This window comes from Caretta caretta, chromosome 1, assembly GCF_965140235.1.
Source record: "Caretta caretta isolate rCarCar2 chromosome 1, rCarCar1.hap1, whole genome shotgun sequence".
NCBI lineage: Eukaryota > Metazoa > Chordata > Testudines > Cheloniidae > Caretta > Caretta caretta.
In genome coordinates this window covers 259,201,507-259,215,781 of record NC_134206.1, presented here as the reverse complement: position 1 = coordinate 259,215,781, position 14,275 = coordinate 259,201,507, and the positions used below count along the sequence as shown (strand labels likewise).

At 49.1% G+C, this 14,275-nt stretch overlaps 1 protein-coding gene across 3 annotated transcripts in view; it reads left to right on the top strand.

The window, feature by feature from the left end:
- Positions 1-14,275, top strand: part of LOC125628254 (uncharacterized) — a 15,680-nt gene extending 1,405 nt beyond the window's left edge. For 2 of the 3 annotated variants that reach the window (XM_048833187.2, XM_048833180.2), the window contains 2 exons: positions 12,644-13,028; positions 13,608-14,275. In XM_048833187.2, the coding sequence (XP_048689144.1) occupies positions 12,647-13,028; positions 13,608-14,143 (918 nt within the window). In that variant the 5' untranslated portion in view covers positions 12,644-12,646 and the 3' untranslated portion in view covers positions 14,144-14,275. Of the gene's footprint in view, positions 1-10,525; positions 13,029-13,607 lie in introns of those variants that run through there. The other variant, XM_048833171.2, reaches the window with a different exon arrangement.

Below are 14,275 nucleotides of genomic sequence, written 5' to 3'. Positions count from 1 at the left end.
TCCACATATCTATTCAGGGGACACCATCATAGGGCCTAATCACATCAGCCACACTATTAGAGGCTCGTTCACCTGCACATCTGCCAATGTGATATATGCCATCATGCGCCAGCAATGCCCCTCTGCCATGTACATTGGCCAAACTGGACAGTCTCTACGTAAAAGAATAAATGGACACAAACTAGACGTCAAGAATTATAACATTCAAAAACCAGTCGGAGAACACTTCAATCTCTTTGGTCACTCAATTACAGACCTAAAAGTTGCAATTCTTCAACAAAAAAACTTCAAAAACAGACTCCAGCGAGAGACTGCTGAATTGGAATTAATTTTCAAATTGGATACAATTAAATTAGGCTTGAATAAAGACTGGGAGTGGATGTGTCTTCACACAGAGTAAAACTATTTCCCCATGTTTATTCCGTTCCCCCCCACCATCCCCGGTTCCTCACACATTCTTGGCAACTGCTGGAAATGGCCCACCTTGATTATCACTACAAAAGGTTCCTTCTTTCCCCCCCACCACCCCGCTCTCCTGCTGGTAATAGCTCACCTTACCTAATCTCTCTTGTTACAGTCTGTATGATAACACCCATTATTTCATGTTATCTGTGTATATAAAATCTCCCCACTGTATTTTCCACTACATGCATCCGATGAAGTGAGCTGTAGCTCACGAAAGCTTATGCTCAAATAAATTTGTTAGTCTCTAAGGTGCCAGAAGTACTCCTTTTTGCAGATACAGACTAACACGGCTGCTACTCTGAAACCTAAATAACTTTGTCATCCGCCAGTGTTGCTACCTCACTTCTCACCCCATTTCTAGACCATCAATAAAAATATTAAACAATAAAGGACCTAGTACAGAATCTTGAGGTGCCCCACTGTTAACCTTCTGCCATGATGAAAATCAATAATTTAATCCTAATCCTTGCTTTCTGGCTCTTAGCCAGGTTTTTAACCAGGACTGTATTTTACCCCTTATCCCATGACTGCTTTGCTTCTTTAATAACCTCGTGCTGAAGTCTAAATAAATCGACAACTGGTTCTTCTTTTTTTCACTGCTTTATTAAGAAGAATTCTGGTAGAAATTTTAGAGGCAAGGTATTGGAGTGGTTTGACATCATGTTTGATCCAAAAGGGCAATTCCACTATTTGTTCTCAATGTCTCTGGTTGCTGGTAGGCCAATCTTTTTAGTGATGTGGGCCGCAGGCATAGCTGTGTGGCACTTCCACAGGCAACATACAAAAGCGAAATGGCATCCTCCATGTGGTTTGACCTCACATTTAATGTGCGAGGTCACACTTTGCAGAGGATGCTATTTTGCTTTACAAAATGGTGACCTCCATACAGCATGATCATGCAGTACAGTGTGTGTGTGTGAGGTCATGCTGCATGGAGGATCCCATCTTGTAGAGCAAAATCATGTGGGGCTGTACAGAATCATCCCATGGGCTGGATTTGGACCACAGGCTGCCAGTTGAACCACTCATAGCTAATGTATCCTCTCCTCTCTCTTGGGCTCAGAAAACATTGTGTGTTACTTATTGCACAGATCTGAAATGATGCAGGTGCAGCTTTAGCATTTCCTTCCTCTGGTTTATTTAAAGTACACACTCCAGGAGCAATGCCAGTTTGGCCACACTGAGCCTGAATATTAAGATATTAGAGTTCACACCATCTGCAGGGCTGTAAAATGACATCTACTGTAATGTATGTGCAAGGGGCTGAGTCACAGATGCTGCTGGAAGCTTAAAGGGATACTGACCTGAAATCTAATCAACTTAAAATGAGTTAGCAGTAATTTCAGCTACTAAACTTGCCTGAGTTCCCCTGGAAACTGGCTTTCTGAGGACATTTTTCTATCTCAGTATTTTCCTTCTGTTTCTGTGGAGACACACAAGGAAGTTAAATCCACAACTGATTGAATATAGAGAGGGAAAACTGAAACTGACTGCCCACAAAATGCTGCAAAATGTGTAAAAGAAGCAGAATGAGGGAGACATTCTTTTCTCCTCCCCTTTCCCCTTAACAAAAATTATTTGTAACCTATTAAGTATAAAATTTTCAAACTGAGTTTTTTAAGTGAATGGTTTCCCTTTCCCTTTGAATTTTTTGAGGTCTTCAGTCTCACTGCAGTTCTCTTACATTTAATTTACTGTAAAGAGTGAGAGCTCATTGTAGGAAATGAAGGTTTAAAAATATAAAAACCAGAATGTGAGCTGCTTCCCGTCCTGGTTTACTTTAAAGTGGCTGGATACATCATTAAACAGCATTCCTTTCTCTTTTAATTTGGAATGTACTTTTTCCTCCTTGTTTGAACAGCTGCTGGGAAAAATCCTGGAAAAAAACCAAATCAAATTCAATGTGTCCTTACTGCTTCAATAATCCAGTATGGCTCTGATTATGACACTTAGTAAGTGCTGGTTGTATTTTCTGGGCTCTTGTGGTCTTGGAGGGAACATTCTCTACACAGTGCCTTTTTAAAAAAATGTCATGCTGGCGAAAGATGCCAACTTGACGACTTTGGAAAGTAAAGACCTCAGCTTAGTTGTAGAACGGATACTGCACAGTATGGGCTGGGGTACTCCGAGCATCATCTCCGCTCACCAGCATGTCGGGACTTGAAGAACCACCTGTAGCACTAAGAAGAATCCAGTAATCCTACCTGGTCCATTCAGTTATAAAAGTCCAATCCCACAGGCTCCCACAGAGCCAATTTACTCGTGTATGGGATTACAGAGGGGTACGGTGATTCCTGTGAAAGTGCCTGCAGAATTGGGCCCACAGGTGCTAGAGAGGGAAATGACCTATTAGGTCACATTTAGTCTGTCTCACCCCACTGTTCTCACATTCTGTCAGGCTGATCTTAAATGCCTCTAGCCACGAAGGAGACTAATCTGCCTTATTGTTAGGAAGTAGTTCCTGGTGTTCAACCTTCATATTTTCTTAATTTTATCACATTACACCATTGCACCATTTCTCCCTTGTTATGCCCTTCACAGATACCTGACAGCTGCCATATCCTCCCCGCAACTGGGTTCCAGTACGTTATACATTAGCTAGTGTAATCTTTCCTTATGAGTCAGTCTTTTGGGCCCCTTATGCCTCTTGTTGCATTTCTGAGGATCCTTTACATCTTTATGGTATCCAGAGTGGAACCTGGTATTCTAGATACAGTTACATCGGAGCTTTATAGAAAGGGTGTATCCTCTCCCTGCTCCATGAGGTGATGCTTCTGTCTATGCAGCTCAAATTTACTGACACTCTTGGTGCAGGGATCACATCGGTTCAAGTCCATATCTGATAGGCTGTTGATCGTCTCTAGCTTTAGCATTTTGGCATTACTGCTTTGCTCAAGTGTGTCCCATTAAATACCAGTTTAGATTGTCTCCCTTCCCCGCACCAGATACTGTCAGTTGCATTGTCATGGTTGGATCACTGAACTTCAGCTCCTATTTCTTGTTGTTCTGAGTCCTGTTGTGTTCTTTTTCTGTCTTCCCTAGGGTTTGCAGCTCCTCCCAATTTAGTAGCATGTGCAATTGAATTAGAACGCTGTCTGGGCCTTCTTCTGGCTCACCAGTGAAGATGCTGGATGAACCCAGACACAGCACCAATATGTATGGCCTCCTACTGAACACCTTCTGTTCCTTCCCGCAAACCTAACACAGGGCCCTTCCTCTGTTTGAAACCATTCCATATCACACTGATGCTATCCCCATCAATATGCTTCTGTAAAATGAAGAGAGCTTTGGTTTGCTGCTGGGAGCTCATTTGTTCTGCGCTTACAGTGGTGGTTTGTGCCATGTGGGACATTGTCCTCTGGGATGAAAACCTGACCACCTCCTGTACCTCACTCTACACAGGTCGTTAGGACAGCCATGCCTCTCAACCAGTGCTCTCCTGGACCAGATTTGAACTGATGATGAGCGGAAAAGCTCCATATTATTACTAATAGCTCAGTGGTTTGAGCATTAGCCTACTAAACCTAGGGTTGTGAGTTCAATCCTCAAGGGGGCCATTTAGGGTTCTGGGGCAAAATTGGGGATTGGTCCTGCTTTGAGTAAGGGGTTGGACTAGATGACCTCCTGAGGTCCCTTCCAACTCTGATATTCTATGAAAAAAACTCCAACCCAGAAAACATTCCCTCTTACAAACTAGTATTATGATGTATAACCATTGGCTTGCGGTTGCTAGCCGGGGATGTCACCACATGCAAACTGGAGCACTTTGTTGTTTGTGCACTAGTAGGAACAGAGAAAATACTTCAGAGTTAGGACTGATAGCGGGAGCAGGGCGCACAGCTTTGAGCAGCTCTGATGCTTTCCATCCAGCAGAGGGCAGTGGTGGGAAGGCAGGAGAAAGGCGATTGAATGTTCGTCAGTTTTGAAAGATCTGTGAAGTTGTGCAGTTGAATCACAGACCCGCAGGATTACATGCACAGCAATCAGAAAGAAAGAGAATGTTTGCATCTGGGATTTCCTCAGCTGACTCCAAAGATCATGTGGAAGAAAGTTCTAGCAGCCAGGGCTCAGCTGTGGTTTATCTGTGCATCTCCCCGGGAACACGTCAGTCCTTCCTCTCCCCCTGCCCCACCCACAGGCTCTTTTGGTTTTGAATAGTTGTCTATGTACAATCCAAGCAGTATTGCTTGTCGCCATCTTCTGACACCTCCTACCAAGCATTTCACCACACTGGGTGCTAGATCTTCAGCTGTAGCCTGTAAGGGTGGATTCTGTTTCACCAGCTAGGTTACTCCTTGATCCGTGATGCGTTATGCTGTACCACTCACTTTTGCAGACGCTGTACTGCTGTGCCTTTGTTCTCTTGCCATTTGCCTCCTTTAGCTGACTGCAGCAGACGGTTCCTGGATTTCTAGCTGAGTTGCTGCTGCCACTTTCCCTTGAAACAGAGCCAGCATCTCCTCTTCTGACATCACCTCTGCCCATGCGTTTTACACAGTCTTCTGGATTTGAAGCCCCACTATTCCCTGACCTCGGCTGTCCCCCACCTCTGGAAGAGTTTTCAATGCTTTTCCCCATGGAGGGTTGCTATTTAAGAGCCAGCGACCGAGTTGAAGGTTTCAGGCTTTTCCCTGTTAGTCTAATAGGAGTTTCTGTCAGCAGCTCCTAGGGGACTGATGTGCAATAAGGAGCATGTTCCCAAGCTGTCCAGTCCCTTTTCTTCCACACTGTAAATTCTTAATGCAGCAGGTTCCTTTTTACTGTAGGATGATGGGTCCCTTGTGATCAGGGAAACCATGCTGCAGTCATGCTAGCATGAGTCTGCTGAGTAGCTAGGGAACTGGCCTGGGAATCAGGAGCTGCTACTGTCCTGCTGGGTGACTTTGGGCAAGCCATTTCCCCTCTCTGTGCCTAGATGAGATAATTACACTTATCGCCTTTCTTAAAGTGCTTTCAGATCTCTGGATTGAAAACCTTTTCAGAGAAGTATCCTAGCAGCAGATGGGCCAGAGAGACAGGGAAGCAGAGGAAATGAATGTTATGGGCCTTTGGAGGTGAACATCAGCATCTGCTCTCCCCCTCTCCTGTGCAAACCCTCCCGCCGAGTCATCCGCCCAATGGGTCCCCTGGTGCCTTTGAAGAATCTCCGTCAGTACCCTTCTTTCTGCCTCTCAGCCGCGTACTCTAGGAGAAGATGGTGCATACAGTGGGAAAGAGGACAATTGAATTTGCTCTTGCAGAGGGGTGAGAGTTAGTGAGCTTTACGAAGGATGGAAGACTTTAACATGGTAACAAAGAGATAGTAACAGGCTGAAGAGTACAGCAAGGAGACTTGTTGAAAGCCCAGATCACAGACTCGGCCTGGAGACAGGAGCAGGGATGGGTTGTGTTCCTCTAAACCAGAAACGAAACGGGGAGGGTGAAACTCTTGTCAGGTTAAGCAGAGAAGCGCAGGTGTTCACGAGGGCTAAGTGAGCCTCTTTTAAGAGCAGAAATCCCGTGTACAAAGCCAGGCCTGGATCCTGCCAGGGGAACCTCATTGAAGTTGCTGAAGCACGGAGCAGCTTGCAGGATTGGAGGCCCCAGTTGGGACAAATGCTCTGCTGGTGAAGTGCCCACGGCAAATGATAAAGGCAGAGGGAGGCTATTGAAAAGGTGAAATGGATTCTCTGTTAGAAACCAGATGGCTTGAGTCATGGCTTTCATCCCTGCCACTGCCAGAGAGGGGAGGGAGGGGTTGGAGGAGCGGGGGAAGTAGAAGAGAGGTTAAATGCATTTCTTTGATTTATTGCTATCCATTTTTGCCATAAAGGATGATGGGGGGAGGGTGTGGGGGGGAATTCCTATTGAAAAAGCATATTCCATGAGCAAAGTCTGGCCCTAGCACAGAGTACAACCTCCAAGGTGGAAGTTACGGAGCAGCATAAGAAAACCAAGTGCAGTGACTCACCGGGGCTTGATGGTAAATACCTCTACAGGTAGCGGTGGCAATCAAGTGTGAAATAGCAGAGCTACTCTTGGGGATGCTTAGTCCCACAGCCGTCTGGGAAGCTTGGAAAGTCAGACCTATGCAGTCTGGCTTTAACATGGAGCTAAGGGAGGTCCTAGGAGTTACCGCCTCTAAATGCCCCATTGCTCGAATACGGTCTCAGCTGTGCATCTGATACAGGGCTAGTTTGAGTTTGACTGGCAGTCCTCGGCCCCAGCTGAAAATCCCATACCTGCTATCCTGCCCGAGGCTTCCTGAGAAACTTCAGGCCTGGCCTAAGTCAGGACTGGGAAGCAGCTGGAGGAGGCTGTTCCGCTGCTGCCGGCACTATCTATCCTGGCTGCACTAGAGCCTCGCCCTTTTCCATTTGCCACATGCTGCCAGCTGCAGCCCCGGCTGCCTGCTGCTAAGGGACAGCGGGGGTGTGGCTGCTGGCTGAAGAGGAAGCAGCCCAGCAGCTGGGGGATGCAAGAGAGCTGGGCGTGGGGCACAAAAAAAAAAAAAAAAAGGCAGAGAAGCCTTAAAGGAGGAGAGACCTGAAATGTACCTGCATAGGTGCACGCTTCTCTCCAGGTGGGGTTCGGTGGCCCCCAGCTTCCTGCCTTTGGAGAACTGTTGTGGACCATATTAATCCTAGACCCCCTCCACCCCCCCAGGCAGGACTTTGAGTGAATCTCCCGCGGAGGCCTTCTGGGGCAGCTGTAGTTTGTGTGTCCATGTGCATGGTGTTTCCTGCGTAGGCTCTCCGGCAGCTGGCCCAATCAGAACTAGAAGCCCTTTGTATTTCCCAGCAAGCAAGCTGCTATTCCTTCAGCTGCTCCCAGGGGAGCTGTGACATGGGGGTGTCTGTTCCTACCTGCCCTAGCAACCCCCAAAAAGGGTCGCTCTGTGTGAGCGGGGGTAGGTGAGTAATTGTTGTGTCTGGTGTGTGGGTGGTGGGTGGTGGTGGTGGTCCATGATTTACAGGAGGTCGCACTAGATGATCTGGTGGTCCCTTCTGGCCTTAAGCCCTATGACGCTGTGAGTAGTGGGGTGCCCCCCCCCCGTGAGTTGGGGGTGGGGGTGAGAGTGATGGAATCTGTTGGTTTATATCTCAGGTGACACCTAAAGCTGGGGGATCCCCAAGAGCATGACAAACTATAAATCCTCCCTAGCCACAAATGTAGGGCCAGATCTGCAGCTGGGGTAAAGCACCATAACTCTGCTGCTGTCAGTGGAGCCACACTGGTTCACAGCCGAGAAGGAGCTGGCCCATGATTAATACGATTATTTATTTGTATTGCCATGGTGCCTAGCAGCCCCACTCCTAGCCTGCACCCCATTGTGCAAGGTGCTGTACGAACACAGTCTCTGTGCCAATTAAACCCTCACGCCACAAAATCTCCATGACACCGTACTGTACTTCGGACGATGCTGGCACAGCCTAGAAATCATTTCAGCCTGTACGCTTCCTGTTCTGATTTCTTATCTGTATCACCTAGGAGCCCCAGCCTTGGCCCAGGACCCCGCTGTGCCAGGCTCTGTGCAAACACAACACAAAGAGATGGTCCCTGCCCCAACGAGCTTACCATCTAAGTAGCCCCGGGGCAGTTTATTCCTTTCCCAACAGCTTGTGCTTTGTTTCTTCCCATTGGGGCCTTTCCTTGGTGGTGCTATGGCAGGGGTTAAAATGAGATGAGTGCCAGTGGAGCAGCACAACCCCCTCCCCTGCTAAAAACAGAGGGCCCGCCCCCTGGCACAGCCCCTCCTTTCCCCCTGCCCTTTGGCTGGTACAGCAAGGTGGGGTTCGGTGGCCCCCAGCTTCCTGCCTTCCCCTCTGCTGTTTCAATCTCCCGTAGCCACTGTGCTCTGTTACTGCAGCGGGGTAATCTGATGTCATTTAGTCTGTGTCCAGATTAGATGGCAGCATGTTTTAGTAATTTCTGGTCCCTGATCCACAGGGAGCTGGTACCATGGAGCTGTTCAGTGACTATTCACTCCCTTGTTTTAACAAGATGCAGTGAGTCATAGAGATGCCCCTGTGCTGTACTAAGGGGCTACATGCAGGCTCAGGAACAGAGAACAGGCCTCCACAGGCCTTGCACTGCTGTTGTGTAGTAGATGGGGATGCGTGTCCCATCTTGGCAGCTGAGGAGATAAGGCTATCTCTGCACTGACGGGTACTGCCTTGCAGTTAGTGTTGCCAGCTGTCCCACTGCTTTTATCAGATCTCCCGGCTGGGTGAGTTTGTTTGTTCCTGGGTGGATGGCAATATGTTTTGGCTTGTTCAGCCTGGTACTTGATAAAACTTGTCTGGCCTGATCTGCATTCAGGCATTTAACTTGTAGTACTCTTTCCCTCTTGTGGGAATGAGTGTTTCCCAGCCAGCAATCTGAAGCCAATAGAAGGAACGGATTGCTTGTGGTGGCTTGTCTCCCAAGAAACCTGGGGGTAGGCGTAGACGTAAGGCCGGATTCAGCCGGGGGTGTAGAGTGGCTCCTGCAGGTATAGCACGTAGGGCAGAAAGTCCACTCAAGGGGGGAATTGTGGCAGGCCAAAGCAGCCCCAATCCCCCTGCTGCAGGGAGGCTGGCACGGGGCAGCTCCGCCGAAAGAGCCAAGGGCTCTTGTCAGGACAGTTAGGCAGTTTCTTGGCACAGCCAACTGCTGGTGGTTTCGAAAGCTGCCCTGCCCTGATGGAAACCCTGGGGGAGCGCACTGGGAGTTGCTGTCACCTGTCCTTCCTTGGGGAACAAGGAGGATGTAATGAATGCAGAGTCTGCCATATGCTCTCAAGATCCCCCTCTGATCTGCAATAACTATGTGGTTGTTGTCTGAGGCCTGGTCTGCGCTAGAAAAGTAGGTCAGGTTAACGACATTGGTCGGGGTGTGAAACCTCTGAGCAGCGTTGTTAAGCCGACCTAAGTCCTGGTGTACGCAGCACTGGGTCAATGCAAGAATTCTTCCGTTGACCTAGGTACTGCCTCTCGGGGAGGTGGATTACCTATGCCAACAGGCCAATCCCTGCTGTCAGCGGAGGTAGTGTCTACACTGAAGTGCTACAGCTGTGCCACTGTAGTGTTTTAAGTGTAGACAAGCCCTTAGTTATCCCTGGGGTTTGCAGCTGAGGTTCAGCTCCATTCCCAGTAGCTTCATTTATCTTTGGTGTTTCTCTTGGCAGCACGCTCATTGCATCGACCTGGGCTTCTCTTAGTTCTCTTTTGGCTATCTGAGGTTCCCTTTTTTAGAGGCCTGTTTCCCAGCGCTGAACTCAGTCATTTGGGGATTTCAGTTCCCTTTTCTAGCAGGCTTTTATTTTCAGTTTTCATCCGGTTCAGTTTTGCCGTTTCATTCCGTAGGCAATCAAAGGGAATTTGTTCTAGTTAATTTCATAGTAACATATGGTTTCAACGTGACATCCTCTCCTGCCGATCTAAGCCGTCATTTAAGCCCGGATCCTGCCAGGCGCTGAGTGCCTTCAGGCCCCGTTGAAGCTGGTGGGAATTGAGGATGCTTGGCATTTTTCTGCATGCTCTCAGCACCTTGCAGGATCTGTCCCCTTGGACTCTGGCGCTTTGATGACCAGGGAACAGACATTGTTTGCTCTCCCTCTTGGTGGCTCATGAGCTACAGAGACTTGTGGCTTTTCTCAACCTGTTATTTGAACTTTAGAACCTTTTCCTTTTTTTTCCAGTTGATGAGTCACCCTTGGCATTTCTGTCACACGTGTGACTCAGACAGACACTTTCTGCCTGGCTTAGGGATTTCTGTGCGTCTTCAGATTTGACTAGGCTGCCTTGGATTATTCGTGCCCCTTTCTGACGAATAGCCCCAGTCACTGATAAATGTGCTATCAGCGTTGGCTGCATCTGGCTGGATGTAATGTGCGTGCCGTGATTTGTCTGTCACCACCATCACGTTTCGGGTGAGTGTTTGTGAAGGATGTGGAAATGGGCGGATGCTGCTCTGGTTACAACGCTAGGGCGGGGCCCAATCCACAGCCTGCTCAGCAATTGCAGATGTGTTTTTACTGCATTGAGCTCAGTCCTGTAGCCTTACGCAGTCCTTTCTACGGGAGAAGCTCCCCTCAAAATCAGTGGGAGTTTGGCCTGTTAGACCCTGGCCTCAATTTTGAAGAGTGGCCACTAACTTTGAATGCCTCTGTTTTTGGAGGCCCATTTAGAGACACCAAGGGACTGATCTTCAGAGGCAGTGAGCATCTCCAATTCCTGTTGGCCTCTACTCTGAACGCCAGGTTGTCTAGGCCAGATTTTCAAAAGAGTTCAGCTCACATTTAGGCTCCTAGGGCAGATTTGCAAAACCAGACCACTCAGCATGTGAGAGATGCTGGGGGCTGAGCTCTTTGGACAGGCTGGCCTGGTGTGTCTCAAGTGGAGCACCCCAAATCCCTGGGCACGTTTCAGACTGTAGGCTTGACGTTGTCATGTGCCTCAGTTTCCCCCATCTGCTAAAGAGGAGACTAATATTTCCCTTCCACCAGGGCTGCGGTGACGGTGCCTTAACCTTTGTACAGAGATCTGATGAAAGGTGCTAGGGAAGTGCAGGGTCTCACAAGGCTTCCCCTCCTCCTGGAGCCCTGTGAATAGGTTTCTTCTCCCCTCCGTTTGCCTGGCAGTGTCGCATCCCGTCTAAGTGGGTGAGGCAGAGCGAGAGAGCCATGGAGCAACCTCTGCATTCTCCCCTTTGCCAGCGGGAAGGCCTGAGGACAAGCATTCCTCTTACCAGGCCCTGGGAGAGGCCTTGTTGAGAACCTACCCGGTGCTAGTGCTGACAAGCACCTGCAGCCATTTCCTCCAAACTTGCAGTGTGTATGCCCCTGCACCCGGTCCCTGGAGAGGCCTTGTACCACCCCAGCAGCAGGGCCGCTGTGAATGAAGGGGATGGGCTGCTGGTTGCACTCCGCTCTCCAGTGTCTTGTCTAGTCCAGTTGGCAATGAGCCAGGTGATGGGACTGGTACCCCTGCCCTGAGGTCCACAGCCTGATGCATCTTCCCTGCAGGAGCTGTTTCCTCGCCAGATTTCTCCTAGTTCTGCCACCCTGCACGATCCCCTTCGGTTGTTGGTGTTCACCCCCCCAAGATGCATGGGCCTGGTTAGCCAACCAAATGTATTTAGATAAGCCAACCCAGCTCCTGCCATCTTTTGGCTTATCTAAATCCGGTTTTTGCTTCTAGTCCTCCCCGTCCATCCCTCCCCCCTTATCAAATTGGCTGATCTGTAGGGTTTAGGGCTGGGCTGGCTGAAGGTAGGAGTCTAATCTGATTGGAATCAAACCCATACCGCTCTGCAAAGGAAAAATTTTTCCCGTCTTACCTGTTCAGGGAAGTTTTGTGAAGGGGGGGAGGAACTTACGACAATCTTAGATGAGGCAGTGAGATAATAGCATTGATTTTAAGCCTTTGCATAGCACCTTTCCTCTTCCCAGCGTTACCCATTCTAATGGGCAGGTGCTCAGATAGTACGCCCAGAAAGGATCTATTCTCAACAGAGTAGTAGGGCCTGAACGAATCTCCCATCAATCTCAGCTGAAGTTGTGCAAGCTTAGCTCTGCTGCAAACCAGGATCCTCTCACTGAAATCCTCACCATGCCCTGGTGAGACAAGAGAGCAATACTGTCCCAGTTTTATACTAGGGGAAACTGAGGCCGCATCTGTACTATGCCCTGGTCTACACTAGGAGTTGAGGTTGAATTTAGCAGCGTTAAAATCGATTTAACCCTGCACCCATCCACACGACGAAGCCCTTTTTTCGACTTAAAGGGCTCTTAAAATCGATTTCCTTACTCCACCCCCGACAAGGAGATTAGTGCTGAAATCGGCCTTGCTGAGTCAAATTTGGGGTACTGTGGATGCAATTAGACGGTACTGGCCTCCGGGAGCTATCCCAGAGTGCTCCATTGGGACCGCTCTGGACAGCACTCTCAACTCAGATGCACTGGCCAGGTAGTCAGGAAAAGGCCTGCGAACTTTTGAATTTCAATTTCCTGTTTGGTCAGCATAGCAAGCTGCAGGTGACCATGCAGAGCTCATCAGCAGAGGTGACCATGATGGAGTCCCAGAATCGCAAAAGAGCTCCAGCATGGACCGAACGGGAGGTATGGGATCTGATCGCTGTATGGGGAGAGGAATCCGTGCTATCAGAACTCCGTTCCAGTTTTCGAAATGCCAAAACATTTGTCAAAATCTCCCAGGGCATGAAGGACAGAGGCCATAACAGGGACCCGAAGCAGTGCCGCTTGAAACTGAAGGAGCGGAGGCAAGCCTACCAGAAAACCAGAGAGGCAAACGGCCGCTCCGGGTCCGAGCCCCAGACATGCCGCTTCTATGATGAGCTGCATGCCATTTTAGGGGGTTCAGCCACCAGTACCCCAGCCGTGTTGTTTGACTCCTTCAATGGAGATGGAGGCAACACGGAAGCAGGTTTTGGGGACGAGGAAGATAGTTCACAGCAAGCAAGCGGAGAAACCAGTTTTCCCGACAGCCAGGAACTGTTTCTCACCCTGGACCTGGAGCCAGTCCCCCCCGAACCCACCCAAGGCTGCCTCCCGGACTCGCCAGGTGGAGAAGGGACCTCTGGTGAGTGTACCTTTTAAAATACCATACATGGTTTAAAAGCAAGCATGTTTAATGATTAATTTGCCCTGGCATTCGTGGCTCTCCTGGATATACTCCCAAAGCCTTTGCAAAAGGTTTCTGGGGAGGGCAGCCTTATTCTGTCCACCATGGTAGGACACGTTACCACTCCAGGCCAGTAGCACATACTCGGGAATCATTGTAGAACAAAGCATTGCAGTGTATGTTTGCTGGCGTTCAAACAACATCCGTTCTTTATCTCTCTGTGTTATCCTCAGGAGAGTGATATCATTCATGGTCACCTGGTTGAAATAGGGTGCTTTTCTTAAGGGGACATTCAGAGGTGCCCGTTCCTGCTGGGCTGTTTGCCTGTGGCTGAACAGAAATGTTCCCCGCTGTTAGCCGCGGGGAGGGGGTAGGGGCTAGCCACACGCTAGGGAGAGGCAAATTGCGACCTTGGAACGAAAGCACATGTGCTATGTATGTAATGTTAACAGCAAGGTTTACTGTGAAAGAGTGTACCCATTGTTCTATAAAATGTGTCTTTTAAAATACCACTGTCCCTTTTTTTTTCTCCACCAGCTGCATGTGTTTCAAGGATCACAGGATCTTCTCCTTCCCAGAGGCTAGCGAAGATTAGAAGGCGAAAAAAACGCACTCACGATGAAATGTTCTCTGAGCTCATGCTGTCCTCCCACACTGACAGAGCACAGACGAATGCGTGGAGGCAGACAACGTCAGAGTGCAGGAAAGCACAAAATGACCGGGAGGAGAGGTGGCGGGCTGAAGAGAGTAAGTGGCGGCCTGAAGAGAGGGCTGAAGCTGAAAGGTGGCGGCAGCATGATGAGAGGAGGCAGGATTCAATGCTGAGGCTGCTGGAGGATCAAACCTACATGCTCCAGCATATGGTTGAGCTGCAGGAAAGGCAGCAGGAGCACAGACCGCTGCTTCAGCCCCTGTGTAACCAACCACCCTCCTCCCCAAATTCCATAGCCTCCTCACCCAGACGCCCAAGAACGCGGTGGGGGGCCTCCGGCCATCCAGCCACTCCACCCCAGAGGATTGCCCAAGCAACAGAAGGCTGGCATTCAATAAGTTTTAAAGTTTTAAACTTTTAAAGTGCTGTGTGGCCTTGTCCTTCCCTCCTCCACCACCCCTCCTGGTGCTTCTCTCCTCCACCACCCCTCCTGGGCTACCTTGGTAGTTATCCCCCTATTTGTGTGATGAATTAAAGAATGCATGAATGTGAA